Here is a 26425-nt window from a genome sequence, read left to right as displayed (position 1 = left end):
TTCAAAAGAAGGTCGATTTGTTTCTCTAAAACTCGTGGATGGAATACGAGTTGGTGGGCACTGGGGAGTGTCGAAAGTATTAGTTTGGCAGAAGGTGGTACCCTTTCTGCACAAGGCGCACCTGTTGCTTACTGTTTGGCTGCATTGTCTGCAAAAGAAAAACACTTCACTCTGACTTTTGGAGTCCCTGAAGGGCTAGGTCACCATCTATCTACCCCATCCCTTTCCTCACTCCTTCAGAAACCACGTTCTCCCTCCAACATAGGCACCGCAAAGAAAAAAGAAAAAGAAAGAAGAATAGGCCCTATCCTTACTCCCTTTTCTCGTGTGTGTGTGTGTGTGTGTGTGTGTGAGAGAGAGAGAGAGAGAGAGAGAGAGAGAGAGAGAGAGAGAGAGAGAGAGAGAGAGAGAGATATGAATCTGAGAAGGAAATATGCCAAAGGAGGACAAGAATAGAAGAAGGGAGAAAAGGGGAATGCACTGGGCAAGGGAAATCCCACCCTGCCTGAGCCCTGAGTGTCTTGTGTCATGGGACAGATCTGTATGCACTTCCGCTATGGGGTCTGTGAGACGATGGTGGGTGAGTGAGGTTAGGACCCTGCAAGGCACACCCCATCCCGTGCTGTTTCAGGTGCAGGCTACCTGCCCCACGCCAGCTTTCCCTTCCGCCCGTGCTTTTGTTATACTCCCCATGTGTGAGTGGCCAAGAAGCCACGGGGTTTCGGAGGCTTGGGGGAAGGTGAAGTGTAGCGGCGCTGCGGGCTTCACAGAGCTGGGTGAAGAGGTCACACCTCTTTCGGAAAAAAAAAAAATCCCACCCAAGCCGGCTACCAAGGTGAACGCAGAACGGTTCCCACCTTAAAATCAGCCCTGCTCGTGACGTCAGGTCGGAAATATACCAAAGCCAGCGCGGGCCAGGAGTCCGGGGAGTGCGGCGGCTCCGCGATTGGGTAGCGAGCCGCTGACGCGCGCTGACGCGCGGAGACTTTAGGTGCATGTTGGCAGCGGCAGCGCGAGCCACATAAACAAAGGCACATTGGCGGCCAGGGCCAGTCCGCCCGGCGGCTCGCGCAAGGCTCCGCGGTCCTGCTAGTCTGCCCAGCCGGCCGCCTACCTCTGCTGCCTCCCGGATTGCGGTGTCTCGGCTCCTTTCGCCTTGCTCGCCCACCACCCCCCGACCCGGGCACCCGGGCTCCCAGAGGGAACTGCACTTCTGCGGAGTTGAATGAATGAAGAGAGACGCGGAGAACTCCTAAGTGAGTAGGTGCAGCCGGTGCAGCTCGAGTTCTTTTATCTTTCTTTTGTACGTCTTCTCTTTCCACGTAGGTGGAACAGGTTCTCTGAAAGTGGGAGCCCGAGAGTTGAAGCTTGAGTGGGGCGGGAGAATGGGGAGTGGGTGCGCGCAGCTGTGAAGGGCTTTATTTTGAACTCAGGCTTTGACATTAGGGGGGAGTTGGCTTCCAATTGAGATTTCTAGACTCCTCATTGGTGGACGTAGAAAGGAGCCTCCACACTTTGGGAAGCTGTGGATTTGCCTGCGGAAACATGCCCTAAGTTTGTTCTTAGGGAAGATTTGATTGTGGCCTTCCGACACGGAGACTCCAAGTCCTGTGTATATGAGGGAAGCTGTCTGCAAACTGACAGGGAGAGAAAGTTCTTCAGTTTATGCGTTGCTTGGGAACTGTGTCACCGCCTGGCCAGTGTGTGGATGTTTCCCGGGTATTGTTGAATAAGGGTGGTGTTCAGAGTGTCCTGTTACTAAGTTGCCTGAAATTTCTGGTTTTGGCATGTGACGTTCTTGGGTCCTTGTATGAGAGAGAGAGAGAGAGAGAGAGAGAGAGAGAGAGAGAGAGAGAGAGAGAGAGAGAGAGAGAGAGAGAGAGAGAGAGAGAGAGATGGTGGTGTATGTGTGTGTGTGGGGGGGTTCTGTGGAGTACAGTTATGAAACTGTGAAGTTATTAGGGGGTTAATATCTAGCATAGACTTATCTCCAAGGGTTGAGAGGGTCAAAAGTCTCTCTTTTTTTTTTCTGGTTAGCTTTTTCTTCCTGCCATCCTCCCCTCCCCTCATCAAGATTATGAAGGAAGGGAGAGAGCTAGAGTCCATGATGTTTGGCTTTCTGGTTCATTATAAGAACCTCTGTGCTCTAGGATGCCTTCCAAGTGAAAATATCCGAAAATTACTAGGACACAAAAATGCCTTGTTGCAGCAAGTAGGCAGATTGTGGAAAGCATTCTGGAGAAGGTGTTCAGCTTGATATGCTGCAAAGTGCTTTTACACTGGTGCAATACCCTATATATGCAGTATTCTCTTCCTCTGCAGTTGACCCAAGATGCTCATGAAAACATAGTCCCCTCATTCCACCCCTTGGCCATTAAAGATGTAGAAAACCAAGTTTTCTGGAGACATGAACACCGATTCACTTGTATGTTTCTCAGTGCTCTGTTAAAAACACTTAAGAAACACAGATGCTTCCACTCTAATTGTCTTCTTGTATGTCTAGGCCTTGCTAAGATTTTGTAAGAAGAGGGAATTGTTTTCTCATTTTATATTCTTGACTTCTAATACCCACCCCCCTAAAAGCCTATTTCACCAGGAAAAGAAAAAAGTAGATTCTAACTGTGTACTTTCTCTTCAATTCTAGTCTTCTTATTCAGGTCTGAAATAAGCAAAAAGGGAAATGACCCCTCCACCCACACTCTAGCAAAAGGGCCAATTCATTACATCATAAGTGTTAAATAAGTTCATGGAATACCTTTCCTCCTTCAGGATCCTTTCTCTGCAAGGATTTACACAGTGCAATGGGTGGCATTATCTCTTGTTTCCAGTCACGTCTTTTCACATCCATTTTAACTGCTGTTTGGTAAAGGCTACACCCTAATTTCCAATGAGACATAAAAGGGCCTGTCTGGTGAGTCTGCATAAGCCCAGCCAAATCTCAGTTGGGAAGACACCCTGAAACTTCCTGTGTCTGTATTTTAGGAAAGAGATCCGACAGACTGGACTCCCCATTGCTTTTCTAAATACCTTGGAAACTGTCCTTCATTGAATTACGACACTGTCCACCTTTAATTTCCTCGAAAACACCAGTAACTCGGCTGAAGGTTAGTGAACTTTATTTCTTTCATCACCTTTCCTGAGTTCCCTAGCCATCAACAAACAGCACGACACGATTTTCTCAGGCAAACCCTGTAACTTAAGGTTACAGAGAACAACTTTCCATTGTGCAATTCAACTTTATTTCTAGATGGTCATTTCTAGAAAGCTCGCTGAACCAGAGCTTCAGAGAGGAGTTTCTTCAGAGCGGGATTGGTTGGGGTGGAGGTGGAGGGGGGGAGGGGAGTAGGCATTTGGAAATATCTTGAGAGTGTGGACCCTCAATAGCTTTCTAGCTCTGGGTCTTTGTTTGTACAGTCTTTTCACACTTTACACTGTTGCTCTGCAGCATTCGACCTCTCTCGCCCTTCCTCCTCTTGCGCACCTACCGGCTCTCTGACCGCCGTGGGCTGCCGGTGTAGCTCCAGGTGTACCCGAGCCGGGGAGAAAGTGTTCAGTTGACCAGGCTGAGTGTATATCACCCTGTTTCATTTCCAGCCATGCCTTGTGTTCAGGCGCAGTATGGGTCCTCGCCTCAAGGAGCCAGCCCTGCTTCTCAGAGCTACAGTTACCACTCTTCGGGAGAATACAGCTCCGATTTCTTAACTCCAGAGTTTGTCAAGTTTAGCATGGACCTCACCAACACTGAAATCACTGCCACCACTTCTCTCCCCAGCTTCAGTACCTTTATGGACAACTACAGCACAGGCTACGACGTCAAGCCACCTTGCTTGTACCAAATGCCCCTGTCCGGACAGCAGTCCTCCATTAAGGTAGAAGACATTCAGATGCACAACTACCAGCAACACAGCCACCTGCCCCCCCAGTCTGAGGAGATGATGCCGCACTCCGGGTCGGTTTACTACAAGCCCTCCTCGCCTCCGACACCCACCACCCCGGGCTTCCAGGTGCAACACAGCCCCATGTGGGACGACCCGGGGTCTCTCCACAACTTCCACCAGAACTACGTAGCCACTACACACATGATTGAGCAGAGGAAAACGCCTGTCTCCCGCCTCTCGCTCTTCTCCTTTAAGCAGTCGCCCCCAGGCACTCCGGTGTCTAGCTGCCAGATGCGCTTCGACGGGCCCCTGCACGTCCCCATGAACCCGGAGCCCGCGGGCAGCCACCACGTGGTGGACGGGCAGACCTTCGCTGTGCCCAACCCCATTCGCAAGCCTGCGTCTATGGGCTTCCCGGGCCTGCAGATCGGCCACGCGTCTCAGCTGCTTGACACACAGGTGCCCTCGCCGCCGTCGCGGGGCTCCCCCTCCAACGAGGGGCTGTGTGCGGTGTGTGGCGACAATGCGGCTTGCCAGCACTACGGCGTGCGCACTTGTGAGGGCTGCAAAGGCTTCTTTAAGGTGAGCAAGGGAGGGGCAGAGGAGACAGGGTGGTTCTCCATAGTGCCCGGGACCCTGAACTATGCCCTTTGCATTGGTTCGGGCAACCCGGCCCTAGCTCGCCCCGGACCGCCCGAGTCTCTCTGGCCAGCCTAAGCTGCCCTGCAGCTGCCCGAGGCTTGCGGTGGTGGAGGGAGTTGCTTCGGGTCATCTGAGCAAGGGACGCAGAAAGACTTGTAGACCCTGGGCCGCATCCCCCGCAACCAGCCGACCCGGCGGGCCCCCGCCCGAAGTTGCTGGAGCCGGAGTTGGAAGAGGGTCATTTGCATGTGCTAGGAGCTGTCTTCCCTGTTCAGATTGAAATTGGTTAGGACAGAGAACCGTGTCTGAGCTAACCAAGTGGAACAGAATTCCCTATGGTCAAATTAAGTGATCTCTTTATTTCGCCATCCTGATTGAATAATCTTATCATTTTAAATAGAGAAGGTCTCCAAGGAATGTAAATAATATGAATGCCCACGGATTTGTATTTACTGAGCGTCTCCTTCTCCTTCTCTTGGCATATAAAACACAGCAAGGAGCGGCAAGGTTAGCTCAAATGTTAACGCTATCAATTTTCTTCTGTTAAATACCCTGGGGGAGGAAAAAGAAAAGAAATAGAAAAGAAAAAGGAAAAAAAATAAAAAGGAATTGTGTGTTTGTGCTTGTTTGTGGGGAGGGAGTGTGGACCCCAGCCATTCAGTAATTGTCTCCGGGTTGCTGTATTTTCAAGGTAAAAAAAAAAAAAGTAATTTTCGGCCTACATTGTTTCCTTTTGCAGCGCACAGTGCAAAAAAACGCGAAATATGTATGTTTAGCAAATAAAAACTGCCCAGTGGACAAGCGGCGCCGGAATCGTTGTCAATATTGCCGATTTCAAAAGTGCCTGGCTGTTGGGATGGTCAAAGAAGGTAGGTCACCGCAAACTGCCCATTCTTCAAAGTGCGCCCTTGAAAACCGGCTACCGGTACCCCAGTCCTACTTTCTACTTCCTAGATGGAAGGGTCTCGGGTCCCCCTCCCCCCGCCCTGCTTCAGTCCGGCCTCCAAGATCCTGCAGCTGCCTGCTTGCTCAGCCTCCTCTAGAGAAAGCTGCCAGGTCCTTCTCGCCTTTAACTATACGACCCAGTTGGAGGAAGACATAAAATAACCCCACATTGTTTATGCTTCTCGTCAGGAAAGGCTTTACAAGCAGAGGGGACCCTGAGCCGCCCGGGCCTGGCGCCCCATGACTGCGGCCTTCCCGAAGGAGGAGCCCAGGCGGCAGCTGGGCCTGGGCTCAGGGGAGTGGCGCTAACAGGGCTATTCTTTTGCAGTGGTTCGCACGGACAGTTTAAAAGGCCGGAGAGGTCGTTTACCCTCGAAACCGAAGAGCCCACAGGAGCCCTCTCCCCCCTCGCCCCCGGTGAGTCTGATCAGTGCCCTCGTCAGGGCCCATGTCGACTCCAACCCGGCTATGACCAGCCTGGACTATTCCAGGGTAAGAAGTTGGAGGGGGGCTATCATGTGGACAAACCAACAGATGGGCAGGACCCCTTTCCCACACCCAGCACTAACCCTCAGACCCAAGGGGTAAAGGAGGCAAACAAGGCGATATGCCTCACAACTCTGGGCGGGGCCACAGGAGACAGTTCCGTAACTGAGAAGTGTAGACCAGAGGATCCAACCGAGCAAAGAGGAGAGGACATGACAGAGTGGTGGAATCTCTGTGAACCCCCACTCCCCTAGTACTCCTTGACCATCGACCATCGCATACACCAGTGTCTCTAAGGCAAAAACCTGAGGCTGCACAAAATCTCCCCATGTCTACTTTATTCTCAATCCTCCATACAGATGTTGTAATTCTCATCCTTCCTGCCACTGCCTGGGTGAAGGATGTGGAACCTGCCTTGGGGCTAGGGAATGAAAAGAGAGGGGTGTAAGGAATGGCACCAGGGTCAGGGATCAAGTGGTCAAATTCCTCTTTTACTCCAGCTGTGAAATATGTGAGAGCTTTAATTGGAGGAAGTATGTTGGGCAAACCTAGAAGCGACTGCAATATTATTAAGATTTGCAAAGGGCGTCTCAGCTCGAGACCCACTCTGGGACTAGCATGAATACTAACGTGTCAATTGTTTTGTGGAGATAAGAGTGAGCGTTTCCCAGGGCTGGCTGGCACTGTATTTAGTCTGTATGGAAATGGTAATTTACATATTTAAAGCAGCGACCTCATAGCACCGTCCCTAATTGAATTAATTGCCCCGGAACATCTAATTTCCTTACTGGTCAGAGAGAGGTTTAATTGTTATAAAAACCTGGCTCCCCTACTAGAAACGGGGTTAGCAATTTCACGGGTTATATATTTTAGAGAACCTCATTAAGTGCTTTTTAAAATGAAATTCCAGTTCCAGGCGAACCCTGACTATCAGATGAGTGGAGATGACACCCAGCATATACAGCAGTTCTATGATCTCCTGACTGGCTCCATGGAGATCATCAGGGGCTGGGCGGAGAAGATCCCCGGCTTTGCTGACCTGCCCAAAGCTGACCAGGACCTGCTTTTTGAATCAGCTTTCTTAGAACTGTTTGTCCTTCGATTAGCATACAGGTAATAATGGAAGAGGTGATCCAGGGAGGCTGGGAGAAGAATCAAGAAAGTTAAAAAAAAAAGGGAGGAAAGGGAATAGAAAAGAGGAAGAAGGGAAAAAGACAGAAGAGGAAATGAAAGAGGAAAAGAAAAGAAAAGATAGAAAACAAATGGAGAGGGGAAGGAGCAAAAGCCCAGAAACCTTGAATGAATGGAATGGAATGGAGGTGGGATAGGGGGCGTTCTTGATTGTTATGAAATTAAACCCTTTCAAGGTCCACTGGTCTACATTTTATTAACTCTTCAGTAATTAGGTGCCTCTTAAATCCCTCATTTATTGCTCTTCAAGTAATTAGTTGTTTAGCTTTTCTCTCTCTCTTTTTCTCCCCTCTCTCTTTGGTATTAATTGCAGGTCCAACCCAGTGGAGGGTAAACTCATCTTTTGCAATGGGGTGGTCTTGCACAGGTTGCAATGCGTGCGTGGCTTTGGGGAATGGATTGATTCCATTGTTGAATTCTCCTCCAACTTGCAGAATATGAACATCGACATTTCTGCCTTCTCCTGCATTGCTGCCCTGGCTATGGTTACAGGTCAGTACTGCAGGTGCAGGGTACTTCCCCTCCAGAACTGCCCAACAGGATTGATTCACTTTCGCTTGTCGCACATTGTTTCTGGTCTTGCCAGCTAACTAACTATTTTGTGCCTTTTTTCCCCCCTTTTGTTTGTTTCTGATTGTGTTTTCTAGAGAGACATGGGCTCAAAGAACCCAAGAGAGTGGAAGAACTGCAAAACAAAATTGTAAATTGTCTCAAAGACCACGTGACTTTCAATAATGGGGGTTTGAACCGCCCCAACTATCTGTCCAAACTGTTGGGGAAGCTCCCAGAACTCCGTACCCTTTGTACACAGGGTCTACAACGCATTTTCTACCTGAAATTGGAAGACTTGGTACCACCACCAGCAATAATTGACAAACTTTTCCTGGACACTTTACCTTTCTAAGATCTTCTCCCATGCACTTATAAGGAACTGGAAAGAAAACTGAAACTGTCCAGAGGGGGCTAGTCACATGGGCAGAGATAGCCCTCTGAGCTGTCTCAGCTCAAGCTGTTCCCCCTTCTGTAAAACCCCCAGCCCCTCCATTCCTAAAGAAAACAAACAAACAAAAACTGTTGCTATTTCCTAACCTGCAGGCAGAACCTGAAAGGGCATTTTGGCTCCGGGGCATCCTGGATTTAGAACACGGACTACACACAATAAAGTGGTATAAACTTTTTATTATCAGTTAAAGATCAATTTAATGTTCAGAAGAAAGATTGCTCATGTATGATGGGAAATGTTTGGCCATGGTTGGTTGTTGCAGTTAAGACAGATGTAATACACACACACACACACACACACACACACACACACACACACCTATCATATGGGGACCCACAAGTATTGCCCTTTAACAAGACTTCAAAGTTTTCTGCTGTAAAGAAAGCTGTAATATATAGTAAAACTAAATGTTGCGTGGGTGGCATGAGTTGAAGAAGGCAAAGGCTTGTAAATTTACCCAATGCAGTTTGGCTTTTTAAATTATTTTGTGCCTATTTATGAATAAATATTACAAATTCTAAAAAATAAGTGTGTTTGCAAAAAAGAAAATAAATAATTACATAAAAAGGGACAAGCATGTTGATTCTAGGTTGAAATGTTATAGGCACTTGCTACTTCAGTAATGTCTATATTATATAAATAGTATTTCAGACACTATGTAGTCTGTTAGATTTTATAAAGATTGGTAGTTATCTGAGCTTAAACATTTTCTCAATTGTAAAATAGGTGGGCACAAGTATTAACACATCGGAAAATCCTGGCAAAAGGGACACATAGTGTTTGTAACACCGTCCAACATTCCTTGTTTGTAAGTGTTGTATGTACTGTTGATGTTGATAAAAGAAAGTTTATATCTTGATTATTTTGTTGTCTAAAGCTAAACAAATCTTGCATGCAGCAGCTTTTGACTGTTTCCAGAGTGCTTATAATATACATAACTCCCTGGAAATTACTGAGCACTTTGAATTTTTTTTTGTTTTTTAAAAATGTCTAAAATTGTCAGTTAATATATTATTTTATGTTTGAGTAAGAATTTTAATATTGCCATATTCTGTAGTATTTTTCTTTGTATATTTCTAGTATGGCACATGATATGAGTCACTGCCTTTTTTTCTATGGTGTATGACAGTTAGAGACTGATTTTTTTTTTCTGATAAATTCTTTCTTTGAGAAAGACAATTTTAATGTTTACAACAATAAACCATGTAAATGAACAGAACCTTGTCTTCTTTTTGGGTCAGGAAGAAAATGATGACTAAACAACATGATACAACAGGCAGAGTTGGAGATTAACTTGGGCTATGTTAGTTATTTGACATCTGAATTTCAAACTGACAACCTAGCTCTATTCTGGCAAAAGGAACTTGGTAGTTGTACTAATTATCTAGAGAATTCAGTACAATGTTTTTCTTTTACCAGAATTTTCCAGTCTGATGACCTACATTTATTAGAATCTATTTAGAATGTCTAACTCTTCTGCTAATTTTATGAATAAATGCAGCTTTCAGAAGAGAAGTTCAGGAGACCAAAAAGCTTTTGAACTTTTATAAGTTTGGAATTTTTGTTGAGTTCTTGGCTTGGGCAGTGGTGGAAGAATACAGATTTTAAAAGTCCTGTAGATTATCTCTGGATTTCCAGTTCCTCTACATACTGCTCATTTTTGGTATGGATCCTGGAAGAAGAGCTGAACATTTCAGGCTCTTTGGGCCTAGGGTCAGTTTTCACTTTGTTGCACAGAGTGAAACTCAGTAGAGACATTTCTTACAACTTTTTTCCTTCTTCAGTGAATAGTGATGAGGTGCATTTTGCAGTTTTAGAATAAATAATTCAATCTTACAAGTTTCTTAGATAAATAATAAATCATCTGTGTGTCAGGTCCTGGGTCTTGTATAAGCAAATTGTAACAGGGCCTCTAGGATTTTACCCAGCACCAACTTTCAGCAAATAAAGGATGTTGTTGACGCTGCCTAGCCGCTGAACTTCCCCACAGCAACCTTATCCTTGGGTGCTCCGGTCTGAGTTTCGCTCTAGGCCAGCTACGAATTCATAGAAAGAGCAAGGTGGAACCATCTATTTCACTGACCCTGGTGAATTACAGATGACCTCCGGGTGGCTGAAATTTGCAAAGAGCGTTACTGTTTTTAAAATGCAGGGCTAGAACAGTAAATTGCCATAAGAGTTCTCAGGTTGCTATTTTTCCTTTGCCTCCCCCTCCTTTTCTTTTGAAAAGAATTGTTTTATGGGTGGGCGAAAAGAAGGCAGGTGTCAGTGGTAATTTAAGGTTATTTTACACAACGCACATTTCTCTCCAGGTAACTGAGGGGAAAAAGAGGGTGCCCACATAATAGATCACATAATAACGAATGTCCAATGTTGTGGCTTTCTTGAAAAGATGAAGATAGCCATTTCATTTTGTTTTCACATCTTATTCCCAACCAAGCCACAAACTAATAAGAAGATAGCAAAAGCTCTGCAGAAATCTCTGGGAGTCTGCAGAACAGTCAGCACTCATAACCCAGGTGTCTGCAGCCTCCAGACAATTACATTCCTTCACAGAATCCCTGAAAGTTGAACCCAGAAACAACTCTGTGGATTGTTCTCTCCTAAGGAAACCTCGGTACATCACCCCAGGCCAATGGGTGTACATCACTCCAGTCACAGTTAGCCTCTTGAGAATTGGGGTGAAAGGAGGGAGGGAGGAAGTGCTTCCATGCCGGCGTGCAAACTGCACCTGCTCAGTGTACATTCAATTATGAATCCTAAGTTGCAAAGTGTCTAGTGCCTTTTGTATTTCAGAGTCACCTAAAGATCCTCACTTGCATCTCTCTTGCATCTTCAGAGGTTTGCTCAGCCAAGGACTTTTGGGGTCCTATTTTTTTTTTCCTTCTTCTTCTTTTTTAGGAATGAAGCCCAGGAAAAGCCACAGGCAACGCTACATTGGCAAAGTCTGAAGTACCATGAGACTTCTTTAGAAAGAGATTAAAACTTTAGTGTGGTGAATTCATATCCTCTCCCCAATCTTCTTAAGAGTTTCAATTATTGTGTATAGTTCCAGCAATGGAAGATATATGACCATTGACAGAGAATCATTGACATATACTCTCAGCTCTGAGAGAAGGTGTAATCTTAAATTCTCCTGTCTAGTCACTTTAAGTGATTGCTTAGAACACCCTGACTTTATGGAGAGATACCTTTAGTTCAAAGTACAGGTGAGCAGCTCTATCACCTGATGTTTTTCCTTTCTGCCGCTCAGGTTACTGTAGCAGCCAGCTACTCTGGGTATTCTTTGGACCCTCATTCAGACTTCCGTTTTTTTTTTTTTTTTTTTGGAGGGTGGTGGATAGGAGAGAGATGGTGTGTTTGAATCTCTAGTCTTGATTCTAATGCAAGAGGAATGCACGCCCAGGGAACTGATAGCACCCTGCAGTGACAGAAGCACCCAATGATCTAATGTTGTATATTTCTTTCTGCTGCGCGAATTCATCCCTAGACAGTTTGGATATCCCTTTCCCCAAGTCTTACGGGCCACTGGTTCTCTGTTTGTAAGGTTCTCAAGAAAAAGATGTAGATATTTTTTTGTCAATTTTAGAATGTCACTTGAAGGTTCAATTTCACTTGCCTTAAAGATCTCTTTAGTGTGCCAGTGCGTCAATGCTAATATCCAATTATCTATCTAATTATATTTTAAATCTAGGCGTCAACAGTGAAGAAATAAAACTTCTAAGATAAAACAGGTCTGCGAGGGAAAAGTTTTATTGTATTTCTTTGTCATAATTTTAATCATATAGTTTTCCAGTATAGGATATTATTTCCTTCTCATCAGGCCCAACACAGGGAACCAACCCCAGAGCACTTCCAAGCTTAGCGTGTGTTGCGCATCTTTGCATCACCAGGTCCACGCCTGGCTCCAGGCACCGGTCCGCTTCCTTTTTTATCCGCCACGCGGCAGCGCGGAGGTGGCTGCAGAGAGTAAGGGCTGAGAGTCTCTCCTGCCCGGCCTCGCCTCCCTCGGTGGGAGAGGAGCTTGTCTGGAGGACATTATCCCTTAATCTACAGGGGAAAAAAATGGATACGGGTTCTCTTAAAGCGGGAGTAGGAGGGTATCTAGTCCTGCAGATTTTCAAACTTTTCCCCCCTGTATTGTTAACGATTGAATATAGGTCTGGGAATGAGTGTTTCCACTATGTACTCTTCAAGGAGGGCTTTAAGGAGAGCGTCTCCCGCTCCATACACATACACGTGTCCCGCTATCTGAGAATAGGAACTCTCGCTTCTTGGCGCTCCCGGGAATTTCTCAACAACTCAAACTCCCGGGGCACCTCAAGGGCCGGGATTTGACTCAGTTTTGTAGTCTAACGGGGTTGCCAAGATATTGGGGTTTTTGGCCAACGCCCAATCACCCTTTCCTCCCCATTGGTCTGAGATGTAACCGAAAAAAGCTCACCTGGTCGCAACAGTCTTTGCTAAAGGTTCTATGTAGATCTCAATCATGTTTTCAGTAATAGGTTCGGTGGATACTGCCTGACTTTACTGGCAAAGCAAGATATGAATTCTAAGTAGTTTATCATTTTTTAAAATAATTCGTTTTTAACAATAAAACGAACACATGAAAAATCCGCTTTTTATTTTGACTTTAAATTTTACTAGACGCCAAAATTAAATATTAAACATAACCGTTTAGGATGGCGAGGCTATTGCTTCAAGTCATTTTCCCTTAGTATGTTTCCTGAGCACAATTGGGAGCGACTGCGGGGGCCACAACGTCTTTCCTCTGCGTCTGTGCTTTTCCTTAGGAAAAGTCCAACTCCCGTCGGAGGGCGTCTGTCTCACCCAGCGGTCCTTGCAAAGGAAAGCAGAGCCCCACCCCAGCTGGAGGCGCTCTGAGAAGAGCTGCACCCCCTTGTCCCTGGCTGAGAGGTGCGCTCTGGACCCTGCAGATAGTGGCGAAAGAAGTCGGGAGAGAAGGGTTCTAGCCGCTTACTCCCCGTTTCTGCTTTCTCACTAAGGCGCCCTTCTCGACCTAGTCTGATGTTGACCCTTTGGGATGACTCAAGAGAACATGCGTCCCGCACACGAAGAAGTGGAGACGCAAGCGCTCCTGCTCTGCCCTCTGCGTTTTGGAAAGAGTTTGACTCCGAATGTAGCATGGGTAGACTTTGCGGAGAGAGACTTAGAGTAATTAGTACGGACTCGCCCGGGTTAACTGTTTGTTCCAAGCCCTCCCCAGATGCTCCCCGCGTCTTTCCCAGCTGTTCCACATCTCCCAGGGCGGAGGCCAGAACAGGTTTTCTAGTCACCACTTGGTCAGGTCTGGCGCGTTTGGGCGCAAGTGCCCGCAGCCAGGAGCGCTCCCGACTTCTCCCTGCACCTATCCATCCAAAGCCAGTCTCTGGTCCACCAGAACATTGAACCCGGCTGGGGCGGCATCCCAAACGACCCTGGGGAAAATTCTTTTTCTAGTTGTTGGGGCGCACAAAGGGGCGGGAGAGAGACGTCCTGACCGGATCGCCAGGCGCGCGTCCGCACCTTGGGAAGTGCTGGGAAAGGGGTACACACACCCATCCCACAAGCGTGCTCCACACGTGTGCCTACCACCGGAAGCCCTGAAGAGATCGAGCGGGTTCCCGCCCCTCCTCCAGGTCTCCTTGAAACACGTGTATGGGTCCTAGGCTCGCACCCCAAAGTGAGCCACAAGTCAAGTGGCGAGACCAGGGCTGTGCCCGTAGGGGGTACGGGCCGCTAATAAGCCTCTCGGCTTGGGGTCGGGCGCATTCCTTCCGCTCTGCAAGAGGCCGACTGCGGACCGCTTGCTGCCCTCTTGGCTTAGCTGAGCTGTTTGTCGCGTGTTCAGTTGAACTGGATACAGTGCGGAGCAGGCACTCTCGGATCCTAGGAGACAACCGTTTCAACGCTTTTCTACGCGTTTCTTTTTCCCCTCAGTTATTTTCTCCACTCCTATTTCTTCTTATTTCCACCTAAACCTGTATTTAGATAAAGTAGGATTTCTAGGACAAGTCCCACCTGTCCTAACAGACACAGTGTCCAGGTTTCTGCTATAGACTTCCCTTGGGCAACAGAGGGTCGCTGAAGGGCTGCTGCAATCGTGAGAACTCTTTCGCAGGGCAGGTGTGAGAGTGACTTCCAGAGGGAATGAGTCTGCTGATTTCCTGGCTCTGGAAGTTGTGTTGAGAGGATTGTGTTGATTACCTCAAATTAAATTGGAAATTTGAGAAGGGGATGGGATAAAAAGAGAAAGGACTCTTCAAGCTGTAAATAGGCCATTGTTTTTGAAGCTGAGGGTCCTGACCCATTAGTGTTTTTCAAAGTGATCATGATGGCTTGCTGTCAGGATTTTCTTCCACAGAAATAAAAGAATAACAGAATAGAAATGAAGAGTGCTTTGCACAGAGTAGGAAAGTAAAAGAAGTCCAAGCATTGCTTGCTGACACTTCTCAGGTCAAAACATGAAATATATTTGAGTGTGGGTCTCTGTTAAAAAAAAAAAGTTGATAACCACTGTTGATGGAAAAGACTGTGTGATAAGTGAAAGGACTGCCTTTACCAGGGGTGCTGATATGGAACCTCAGCAATGTGGTTTTGTGACCATTTCTGTTTCTTCAAACAGATTGATGAAAAACATCCTTTCTCTTTACCTTTTAATATGACTTTCTCAGTAACATAAACATAGGCAGCATTTTCATTCTTTTCTCGGGCAGCAACTGCTTGTTGCTTTTGTTGTTTTCTTATTTCCTCTCTCTCTCTCTCTCTCTCTCTCTCTCTCTCTCTCTCCTCTCTCTCTCTCTCTCTCTTTCTTTCTTTTTTTTTTTTTTTAAATTTCCATCAACCAACCTCTTCTCTTACCCAACAGAATTTAGCATCTTTTTATCTTCTGTCCTGTGATCTTTTGAGAGCCAACAGGGCATCAATCATAAGCAAGGGAGGACACAAGCACATACAGCAACACATTTTTATTCTCCCTGGGCACTGTACCTGGGAAGAGAGTGAACATGAAGTGTATAGAGAAGGAAGCCATAGAGATAGGAGAGGAGTGAATATCCCATTTCTACTCACTGAATGCCTGGTCCTTTCATGTATATGCTATACCTAAGCATGAGGAAGGAAGCATAGCTTTTGTTGAGAAATGGGTAGAAATAAATATGGCTGAGGCAATTTAGATGATATATTTAATCAGATGGTAGAGTTGAATGCAAATAGAGATGACAAGGAGAGGGTAAAATGTCTTAGAAACACAGGATGCCAGGGTGCCACCAATAATGTGGATGAGTTTAAAGAAGAAAAAAAAATAAGACAAAAATAAGTGAGCAAAGGCCACATGAAGAATGCTGGAGGTAGGTGGACAGGTATGAGATGAAAGTTAGATATGAAGGCCATCATAGGATTATTTAAAGCGAGTGTGACATTCAGTTTTGAAGCCCTGGGCTAATAAGAACTACACAGAGGCTTCAAGTCATGATAAAGAAATTAAAAGGAACAAAATCATTGGTGTGGAAAGTTTCATCCCTTGTCAATCTTCTCTAGCTAAAGGACTTGTTTGCTAAGAAGTGCTGCAATCTCCAGGTAGGGATGACATGGACTCTGTTAAAGACTTGTGCCATTCTGAAAGGCAAGATCATGAGACTGAGACCACCTTCTATGGGTTGTGAGTTTCTTTTGTAAACAATAACTGTGTCTACCACGTATTGCAAAGTCAACTTTCATATCATGTAATCCTCTTGAATACCAACTCTGAAGTTGGCATTATTATTTCCATTTTACAGATGGTTACTTCAAAGTTACTTGAAAATACTTGACCTATAATTTCATGGAATCTCTGGACTTCAAATTCATAGTCAAGATATGTAGTTCCAAGTGCCTTGCTTTAGTATTGCTGACTCATATGGATTGAACCTTTTTCTACTATTTCTATTGAAACTGACTAGGAGTTTCCTTACCTGTTGAGAGTTGTGGTTATTTTTTTTTCAGGTGTGTGCAGGCTTTTGGAAGGAATCATGGATATGAAGTCATAGTGGGGTTATTATAATGGTAGACTGCTCCTTTCTCTGAAATGTTAAAGAAGAACTTTTTTATTGTTTTTCATAATTAATGTGTGAAGGAGTCCTTAGTTGCTTGTGTTGCTGCCCAAGAAAAGAATGAGAATGATTACTGTGCATATTTATGTCACTGAGAAAGACATACAAATGTAGTAAGGAGGAACAATGTTTTTCATCCTCAAGCTATTTGAATTTTCTTATATTAACCATTTAATTTTCAGCCAACTTCTCAGGTTCCTATCAGGAATACAAAATTGTACCTCAGTGAGTTAATTTACTATAGTCACAGCCCTGATAGTAAAACTGAAAAATGCTATGCATGAGCCATTTACTCTTTCCTGTACTTTTCCTGTCTTCATGGCCTACAATGTTCAATTGTAACTAACATTTTGTTAAAGCTGCTGATACAGTCTACCAAATGGTATAAATAGCTTTTGTTTAGAGAGTCAAGCAGAAAATAATATTTCTTCAGACGACTGTGTGCATCTAATGTGGTATAGTCAAAGGGTGGCAAAAATAGTATTATTATATTACAAAATTTATTAGAATATACATACTTGACAAACAAAATATGGTGGATTTAGGTCAGCTGTTTGCTTACACTATAGATTGTGTTCGTCTTTGACATTTAATTTAAGCTTCACTTATCTGAGGGCTAGGAATAGGATAAGTGTGTTCTGCATGTGTTATGCTTCTTGATTTATAAAACTTACTTATCTGCAGTTATCTAGAGATAATTCGCCATCAGTGGCTTAGGGACAAGGAAGCCTTGTGACATATTCTGAAATTGCCTTTCTGAAACAAAGTTCTGAAAAGTTGAATTAAAGACCTTAAGAGGGTTTTTTATTTTTATTTTTTTGTTTTTGTGGTATGAAGATAGTTACATTTGCTTTCTTGGTTTTTGTCTAATTATCCTTTTGCATTATGAATTGATAAAGTTAAAAGCCAACTTCCAGAAATCCATAATGAAGCTGTTCAAAGCCAGGAGTCTGTGTTCTGTGTAACTGTCCTGCTCTAAGCTGTGCTGGGCAAAATTTTCTACATGGGCTACATGTGTGTGAAAACATCAGAAACAATTGACACATTGGTGACTTATTTTTAATGTATTTGAGAAAAATAAAGTCTGCTGCTGTAAAATCTGCACTTGCAGATGTGTTAGCCCTAAATAACCTTTAAAATTGGTTGTGGTGTGGTGGGAGATATTGGTATTCATGAGTGTTTTGACATGTTTGACATTTTATGTATGGTGTGCTGCTCTGTCTGTCTTGCATTTTTCCCCAATGGTGCATATTTTCTTACTAAAATGCAGCTTTTGGTGTTTACATCTGGAGTCTACAAGTCTACTCATTGGATGACTGATTTTTTTGTTATTTATGCAAATGATGCTTTAATACATTAGGCTATTACTGCTTTTCATGGTATGAGTATGAAAAGAGATCTTCATGAAGAAGAGATAAATTTTCAGTTTTTAAAGAAGCAATAGTTAATCAAGGGTACTTGGTGCATGTTCAAATATCTCAAACTTGCTATGGTCTTGAATTAGCAAATAAGGAACAAAAGCAATTCTTTGGAATGATTATACTCTCAGAAGCCAAGGAATTTGTGCACCAGATTTTGGTGTAGAGAGTAGAGGTTTTGAAATAGTGTAAGCAGCATTTAAAATTTTTTCCTTTACCATTTATTTTTGAAAGGGATAAAAGAATCCCTAATAGAGAATTGCTAATTGAGTTGAGAAATCTAGGTGGCTTTGAAGTAAGTGGATTTTAAGAAAACTTAAATTTATGTCGAATCAGGGATTTCAACAGCATTCACTGAATAAGATAGGTTTGATACTGTGGTCATCTTTCCTTCATATCCTGCTCTATAGTATTTCTCCAGGTTGAACTCAATAAGTGAGTTCAAAACTAATCTTTGGTGAAGCACTTTCCAAAGTGTGTGAGTATCATTCTACCAAAAGTACTAGCATTTGTTGTTTTTTGAGTGCCAGAAAGGGCAGGAACTTTGATTGAAATCTTTTGCTACCACATTTTACCTTGTGCAATAAATCCAGCGGCTGCTCAAAGTCTGTTCTAGTGTCTATTCAAACTTGTTTCATGATAGATTTGACTGAAATTTGTTCTTTAGAACCAATATGCTGCTAATTACCTTTCCCTCCTTTAAAGCCCGTGTTCCGAATAATGTGACTTCCCTCTCGATGTTGTGCTCTTTTAAGAATGTAACTGACTCTAAGGCTCTGACATTTTTTTGTCCCAGATATTTCTCCTGTTTTTAATCTCCACATGTTGTCACATGCCAGGACAGCAATGTACCTCCAGGTGGGAGGACAGAGGGGCAACTGTCTCTGTCTAGGGTGTCAGGGCTGTTTTTCTTCTGTAGTGGAAGTTTTATGTGCTTTTTCCTTTGTGCCCTGTCCCTAGAGACAAACTCATTACTTCAATGACACACATAGCAATTGTGATTCAGGGTTTGACCAGAATACCATAAGTTTACTTTCAGTGAACAGAAGTATTTAATGTTGCTTCTTGCAACTCAAATGGTATCAAGAGACCAACTTGTATGCACTATCTACAAGTATTCTCTTGGGTTCTCTTCTTGACTAACAAAACCTCTGTCTTTCACATCCCTTTGTGGATCTTCCTAAGTAAAATTTTATTCATAAAACACAAAATGACATAAAACCTTAACATTGAAGGTGCAGTGCTGCTCTTTTAAAAATATTATTTTGATTTGTAGAGCAATGTGAATGATTATAGTCTGACACTAACAAGATTGTGAATCTCATTTTCAATGTTATGAGTTAAGAAAAATGCAAGGCTTTTCTTGAATGTGTAGTGTTTTGTATGCTCAATATTGCTTTCATCAAAATATGTACTGTTGATTCATTCATTACATTTCTTGTCTGTACTTAACTGAAAAGCAAGAAAAAAGAAAATCAAGTGCTTGTTTTTCCTTGAGTTAATTTCCCTTAACATGTATTCAAAATAAGTATTCCAATGTTGCATAATGTAAAATAGCTATGGAATTTGATGATTATAGGAAAGTTGGTGTGGGTGAGAAACACATCATTCATTAGATTGCAAGTAGCAGTATAGGATAGAAAAGGCAAGTTATTATAAACAAGAGCTGTAAATAAGCATTTTTTCTTTTCTGTAACTTGAATACAAATACTTGCATTATGTAGACATATCCATAAATTCCGATGATAACTTAGTGAAACAGGAACATAAATATGGGAAGTAGGCATATTATTAAACATATATGATTTTACAATGAATGCTTATTATTTTTAAAAGTCTGTGTTCCTGGGCTGGGGATGTGGCTCAAGCGGTAACATGCTCGCCTGGCATGCTCGGGGCACTGGGTTCGATCCTCAGCACCACATAAAAAAATAAATAAATAAAGATGTTGTGCCCGCCGAAAACTGAAAAATAAATATTAAAAAACGCTCTCTCTTTCCCTCTCTTCTCTCTCTCTCTCTGTTTAAAAAAAAAAAGTCTGTGTTCCTATGCCTTTCACTTAGAGAAATCCATCTTCTAGTACTATGAGTAGTCTAATAATTTTTTTCCTCTATCTAATAACAGTAACTTCCACAATTAAAAATTGAACCATAGCAGTCAAACTTAACAATCCGTTGATCAAGTTACAAAACTAGTGACTAAAAGGAACATGAAACATATGAGATGGTTTTACAAAATCTTATTTGAAACTCATTCAGATTGACATGAGTGCTGAAAATTGGTTGAAAGACCATAAATAAAATGAACTCTTATCTGGCAATAAGCTGACTTATGTGAGGTGATTCAGGGGGTTGCTGTCATAAGGTTTTTATTTAACATTACTAGGAATAACCCTTATAACGAATAAAGATCATATTAATTACACTCGTGAATGGTACTAAGTGGAGACCTTTTTGCGATAAGAGAAATACTGTGGTGCAGAGAGGTCAGACATACGTAGAGAAAATAAAGCACTTAGCTGAAAAAGATGAAAGCAAATATATCCATGTTTCAGCATAACATATTTGAAATGCAGAATATGAGTGCACAAGAAATATTTATAAAATGCTAATGCATGAAGTGAAGGTTAGAGCAAAAAAAATTACATAGAAATATTCTGTGTAAAATTATAGCAAAAAAGTCTATTTTTTGTTTTGTTTTGTTTTTATACTAGGGATTGAACCCAGAGTGCTTAACCACTGAGTCACAATGCCAGCCCTTTTCACTTTTTGAGACAGGGTCTACTAAGTTGCTTAAAGCCTGCTGAATTGTTGAGGCTGAATTTGAACTTGTGATCCTACTGCCTTAGCCTCTGGAGCCACTGGGACCACAAGTGTGCACCACCATGCCTAGCTAGCCTAAGTGTTTTTTAAGCTGCATGCCTATAGATGTTTCGCTATCAGAAGAGGTGTGGCTAGCTAGGTGCAGTTGCACAAGCCTGTAACTCCAGTGGCACCAGAGGCTGAGGCAGCAGGGTCCTGATTTCAAAGCCAGCCTCAGCAACAGTGAGGCACTAAGCAACTCAGTGAGACCCTGTCTCTAAATAAAGCACACAGATGCAGCTCAGTGGTTGAGTGCCCCTGAGTTCAATCCCTTGTACCAAAAAAAAAAAAAAAAAAAAAAAAAAAAAAAAGAAAAAAAGAAAAGAAAAGGTAGTGTGGCGATAATCTTTTCTGTGTCAAGCATTGGCAAGACAGAACCAGGATCCTGTATGCAATACTGAACTTCTCAGTACCAGGGGAAGGTTGACAAATTAGACAGATTTCAGAGAAGCACAAAAGAGTGGCTGGAGAAATTAACTTATGAGGAACGATGAAGAGAACCGATTTTATGTATTGCTTACCCAAACAAGATGGGCAACAGAGTAGCGAGGAAAGACAAGAAAATATATACGATTATTTGAAGAGTGTGAATACTAACATAGGAGATGGATTGTTAGCTTGGCCCAGGGTGGCAGCAGCTTTCAGTTAAAGGGAAGAAAATACGTAAACAGGAATTTGGTAGATTATTAAAATGAAAAAAACAATTTGCAGTGATATTATTTGTAAAACAATGGAAGCATTTTTGAAGAATTGATAAACTGTATTGCTTTTTGTTTTTCAAAATGCACAAAAGATTTGCATATTCCCTATTGAGAAAATCTTAGATAAGAGGGAGGAGAAGGAAGAAAACCCCAATTGTTTACCTCAATTTAGAATTTGAAGAACTTTGTGTATAGTTTAAATTAAATATGATACATCAAAGTAAAGTTAATACTGATTCTTAAATGAAGCTGTCTTAAAAATAGGAGGATTCCTACTTTCATAGGTCTTCTTAGCATTAGATCTACTCTTGACCATGTACTCTATAATAGGCTATCTTAGCTTGGTCAACGTAACAGGAAGATTTTAATGTTTTCTCTTAATAAAATATTTCTTTTTTTGAAACTGTTCTCATAATGACATTGATGGGACAAATTTCACTACCAAAGTGAACTTTGATTTATTTCTATTTTTTTCTGTCCTGCCTCTCTGAAATGTGGTTCATTTTAGAAGGAAAAAATAAGGAATGGAATTAAGTGGCTGCTATAATATGTTATAATAAGCATGAAAGTGAGGAAAAAATGTTACAAAGCATTTTGCTGTAGAATCCAAGCAAAGGAAATGATTCCTTCCAGTGTCAGTGAGGAATATAAATGCATTTTAAAACATTAATGATAAAAGGAGAAAAATGTAAGTGAAATAAAGGCATATATGAGTCTCCTGCTTTTTCTGCTTGAGTAGAAGAGTGATTTTCCTTTGCTAGAAGATGCAGCCTGTGAGGTAGAGAGATGCAGAAAGAGAATCTCATTAACATGAGCTCTCCATTCTCCATGCAATTGGAAACTGCCTGCTGTCAGGCTGCTGAGAAGCCAACATATGCAGCTTTCCAGGGCGTGCATGCTGCAGAAGGCTGTGTGTAATTATTTCTGGAAAGGATCCAATGTATGATTCCATGATAATACTGACTTGTAGTCTGTCTTTATCTGAACTGATATTTCCTGTACGTATCATTTAAGCTTCTAACAGTGTGGTGTCACGTTGGGGGTGCACACAGATATTTTCTCTTAAGCTGTGTTGTGCACATTGATATCTGAACTCTGGTAGATTTCCTTTGCTTATTGGAAGAAAGAAAGAAAGAAACTCCTAACATTTGTCTTTACTTTTTTAGGGATTTGTCATTGGTTATAGCCAGTACATTACAGCTTATGGCCAATTATACTCAATTGGTACTATACGTTCTATCTTTAAATTTCTGTTGGATGTGTTTTATACTAAAACTCCCCATAGAATTTTAGTTCCAGGATTGAAACTAAAGTGTTTTGCATGGTACCTTTTTACTCTGCTGCAGGAGAACTCACTTGTTTTTACTTTATTGTTATTGTTTGTTAAAAATAATCAGTTTAATTCAATGAACTATATTTTCTAGATGATTTTATTAAATACAGAGGATTCTGCAAGATTTAAGTTGATTTTTTTCATTTTGTAATTTTTAATTTTAGCAAGCTCCTCAGCCTAGAGATTTAATTTAATCATTTTTACCTTAAAAAGTGATGGAGAAGAGATTATACAAGTAGATTGTAAGCAAATGTTTATAACTATTAAAACAGTTTGCTTTTGTTAATGTGATAACGATTTGGTGTAAAAAAATTAATTGCAGTAAACAAAGCCTGTATCATTGACTTTTTCTTATAAGACTAATGATAAACCATTATAATAAGAATCATTTCTGCTGTAACTATTTATGAATTTAAAAATACCTATGTGAATAAAGGAGTGGTTACTTTTTGTTTTCACTTTTATAATTGGCTTATTACAAATATTTTTAATGCTTCTGATCATTTAAAAATATTGAATTTTGGGATTGTTCTACTTAGAGAGCTTATACCTGTTTGAAATTATAATATCTGTTATTCTAATTTATTTAATAACTAAGAATTTATTGCAAATGATATGGAACTTCTTTTTTTAAAAAAAATTATTTTTTAGTTACAGGTGGGCACAATATCTTTATTTTTTTATTTTACTTTTATGTGGTGCTGAGGATCAAACCCAGTGCCTGATGCATGCTAGGCAAGCGCTCTACCACTGAGCCACGGCCCCACCCCAACAAATGAAATGGAATTTCTAAAAATTAATTGTGTCCTTTTATTTTTTAGTCTTGCCTGGCTTTTGTATGAAATCTTAGTTCTAACCTTTCAACTTGCATATTATTCCTTTTATGCCTCTTAATCTCTAAATTATTTTGAACTCAGGTTTTTGAGCCACAAAATTTCCTCAAGTAACTATGATATTACTTTTTTATTACTCTGTTCCTTTTTATCTGTCTTTTAAAAGCATTAGTTAAGTTCTACCAGGGGTGAGGGGTCATATTAGAAACACTAATAATTAAGCAATGGGACTTCATGAATAAATTGTCCAGATTCTTTCAAATTTGCTACATGATTGCCCAATTTTGAATTTTCTTTGTGTACAAGAGCATTATTATTAACTATAATTTGTGCAATGTCTATATTGTCTACTTTATGAATTAGATTGAGTTGGAGGCAGTTAAGATTGGTTACCTTCTTAGGAAGCTAGCACTTCTTTATTGAATTGGGAAATGATAAGGCTTACTGTGGTCTTACAAGGTTGTATAAGGTTCTCTTTCTTTCTATTGGCCAATCTTGTTTTGCTTCCCTTGCATGTAAAAGACAATGTCTCAGTTAAATGAAGGGTAATGTATCATTAAATGGCGATTTGCAAAAACTTTTAAGAACACTTTAATATTTAGATGCTAACTATTTCAAATATCCCATTAAAAGGAAGGAAAGATTTGTCTTTGATAAATTTCTGGGACTGAATAAAAATCCTTAGGCACTCAAGTGTTTTACCCTGTAATGCATTAACACATTTATATTCCAGATAAATGTCTCAGAAATGACTGTTTTTAGGCCCACTTTAGGAAGGGCATATTTTGCATATAAAATATTATGATACAGTGACAGAATATTATAGCATTCCGTGAATGATTTAGTGAATACTCTCTCAAGTGTTTTAGGATGCCAAGTATAGCTAAATTACATTATGTACATTTGGCTTACTTATACAAAATGTATTTATTTATAGAAAAAGTAGTTTTTTGAGATGATTCTTTAACATATGTGAATAACTTCCATTGATTTTTTTCCAAGGAATAAGAAGTCTTTAAGTTGGTACAAATGTGAGAGTTTTTAACAATGGTGAGTTTTGTTGCTTAACACTTTCTTTGTAGATTTATAAATAATGACTTATGTTTTAAAGTTATGCTAAAGGAATTGACTTTATTGAAGTAGACAAGAGAAGAGTGTTCACTGGGGCTGGGAGGGTAGAAGCAAAAAGGGATGGAGGGAGGTTGGATTTGGGTACCAAAATATGATTATGCCACAGGAATATATTCCAAGGCTCTGCAGCATAGTGGGATGACAACAGTTCACAAGAATTTATTATGTATATTATAAAAAAACTAGAAGAGAGGATTTTGGAGCTTTCCAACTCAAAAAATGATAAATGTTTTAGAAGGAAAAGCTATTTACCCTTATTTGATCACTGAACATTGTATAGTTGCATCAAATTGTCATACTGTACTCACTAAATATTGTAATAATTATGTGTCTATTAAGAATAAGAAAATAAAGCCAGTTTATGGGTATAGGGAAAGAAGATGTGCACCATATAGGGAAAATGCTTGAGGCAGTTGACGCATAATTACTTATAAAGATAGTAAATTGCTACTATACTAACGAGGGTATAAATAATGGTACACCTAGCTAAAGAGAAGCAGACATTTGTTTAGCAATTAAACTGAAATTTGCGTCTTCATATGTCCAAAATTTGTTTGTTTGAAACTGCCTGTGTCATATAGATACAATATACCAAGCTGAGATTCAAAGCGCCCACTTTTTCATCATTCTAAATACACTGAACTTCTTCTGAGAGTCTAAGAGTCTGGAGGCATGTGGAATTAGGAATTATTGGCATGATCCATAGGAAGAAGCCTTGTCTTAGAGCTCTAAAATTTCTGTACATGGGTGCCAGACACCAAATTCATATCTTGTCCTCCTTCGTTTTTTTAATTTGGAGTTTTAAAAGAAAAAAAATCAATGCAGTTTGTTAATATCAGGGGCACTTCAGAAATTAGATTAATCATCTTATTGAAAGTATCATGTTTTAGTATTTACTTATTTGGGTGCTAGAAACTGAATTTAAGGCCTTACACATGTTAAGCATGCACTCCACCTACCTTGAGCTGTATCCCCATTTGTGGAAGATGCATATTTTAGAAAGATACAGGAAAAAAGCAGGCTTCAGTAGAATAATAGTTTTAGAAACTGTTTGCTCAGGGAAATATTTCCAAAGATTTGAATATGAATGGGTAAGTTGACCAAATACAGTAGAATAATTATTCTATAATTCAAGAATTCAATACTTTGTATCATATGTAAAATAGAATGGGATTTTCCTGGTACTTCTTGTGAGCACTGAAATAAAGCTAGCAACCATTGGTAGCCAACTGTATACTTATGCTTATTGAAATTTGCCAATTGCTAACTATGTTACCATAGGCAATTTACCTATCCCATCTATACCATCAATTTACCTATACCTCAGTTTTCTCATCTGTAAATGAGATAAAATATCATCTTTCATGAGGCTTATTTTTCTTTTTTATCTTTTATTGATTTTATTTTATTCTTTTTAAAATATATGACAGCATGGAATGCATTACAATTTTCATGAGGTTTTATAGGGTTTAAATGTATAAAATCCTTGCTCATTTAAATTGAAATTGCTAGAAATTGCTCATTTAAAGGGGAATCATATATAAATTAAAAATATATACTGCTGGAAAGAATGCAAGCTTGTTCAATAATGGTTCATATATAAAAACTCATTCTTTCTAAATGGGGTGTGTTGAGAAGACAAGAGTTGTCAAGAGTCTTGATATTATTTCTTCTCATCACAAATTGCTTCCTGATACCTTATCAAGCTTCAGAAATGTTCTTATGCTGCCTGTTTTTTGTTTGTTTGTTTGTTTAATTAATTTTATTTTTTAAAATACACAACAGTGGAATGCATTACAATTCTTATTACACATATATACCACAATTTTTTATATCTATGTTTGTATATAAAGTATGTTGACACCAAATTCGTGTCTTCATACATGTACTTTGGGTAATGATGTCCATCACAT

General features: G+C 41.0%; 1 protein-coding gene across 6 annotated transcripts; it reads left to right on the top strand.

The window, feature by feature from the left end:
* The first annotated feature begins 785 nt into the window (after window positions 1–785).
* On the top strand, window positions 786–9004 carry Nr4a2 (nuclear receptor subfamily 4 group A member 2). Of its 6 annotated transcripts, none has more exons than XM_021733112.3 (8): window positions 786–1256; window positions 2983–3104; window positions 3595–4460; window positions 5260–5389; window positions 5794–5882; window positions 6862–7064; window positions 7456–7634; window positions 7790–9004. In XM_021733112.3, exons 3-8 carry the CDS (start codon window positions 3597–3599, stop codon window positions 8044–8046), a joined length of 1722 nt encoding a protein of 573 aa, XP_021588787.1. In that variant the 5' UTR covers window positions 786–1256; window positions 2983–3104; window positions 3595–3596; the 3' UTR covers window positions 8047–9004. The 6 variants fall into 6 exon arrangements, 5 of the variants coding, with proteins under 5 accessions (XP_021588787.1, XP_040150254.1, XP_005315846.1 ...); XR_005737958.2 differs by having other exon boundaries at window positions 790–1256; window positions 5794–5957; window positions 7577–7634; window positions 7790–7848; XM_040294320.2 differs by having other exon boundaries at window positions 795–1256; window positions 3773–4460; window positions 5794–5957.
* The last annotated feature ends 17421 nt before the right edge of the window (window positions 9005–26425 follow it).

The sequence above is a fragment of the Ictidomys tridecemlineatus genome, chromosome 7 (assembly GCF_052094955.1).
Source record: "Ictidomys tridecemlineatus isolate mIctTri1 chromosome 7, mIctTri1.hap1, whole genome shotgun sequence".
NCBI lineage: Eukaryota > Metazoa > Chordata > Mammalia > Rodentia > Sciuridae > Ictidomys > Ictidomys tridecemlineatus.
Note: the sequence above shows the minus strand (reverse complement) of the source record. Positions and strands in the feature narration are given on the sequence as shown.

Coding starts and splice junctions, on each gene's coding strand:
- Nr4a2 (XM_005315789.3), top strand. CDS start 3,597: ATGCCTTGTGTTCAGGCGCAGTATGGGTCCTCGCCTCAAGGAGCCAGC. Junction 4,461..5,259: donor GCTGCAAAGGCTTCTTTAAG/GTGAGCAAGGGA, acceptor TTCCTTTTGCAG/CGCACAGTGCAAAAAAACGC. Junction 7,635..7,789: donor TGCCCTGGCTATGGTTACAG/GTCAGTACTGCA, acceptor TGTGTTTTCTAG/AGAGACATGGGCTCAAAGAA.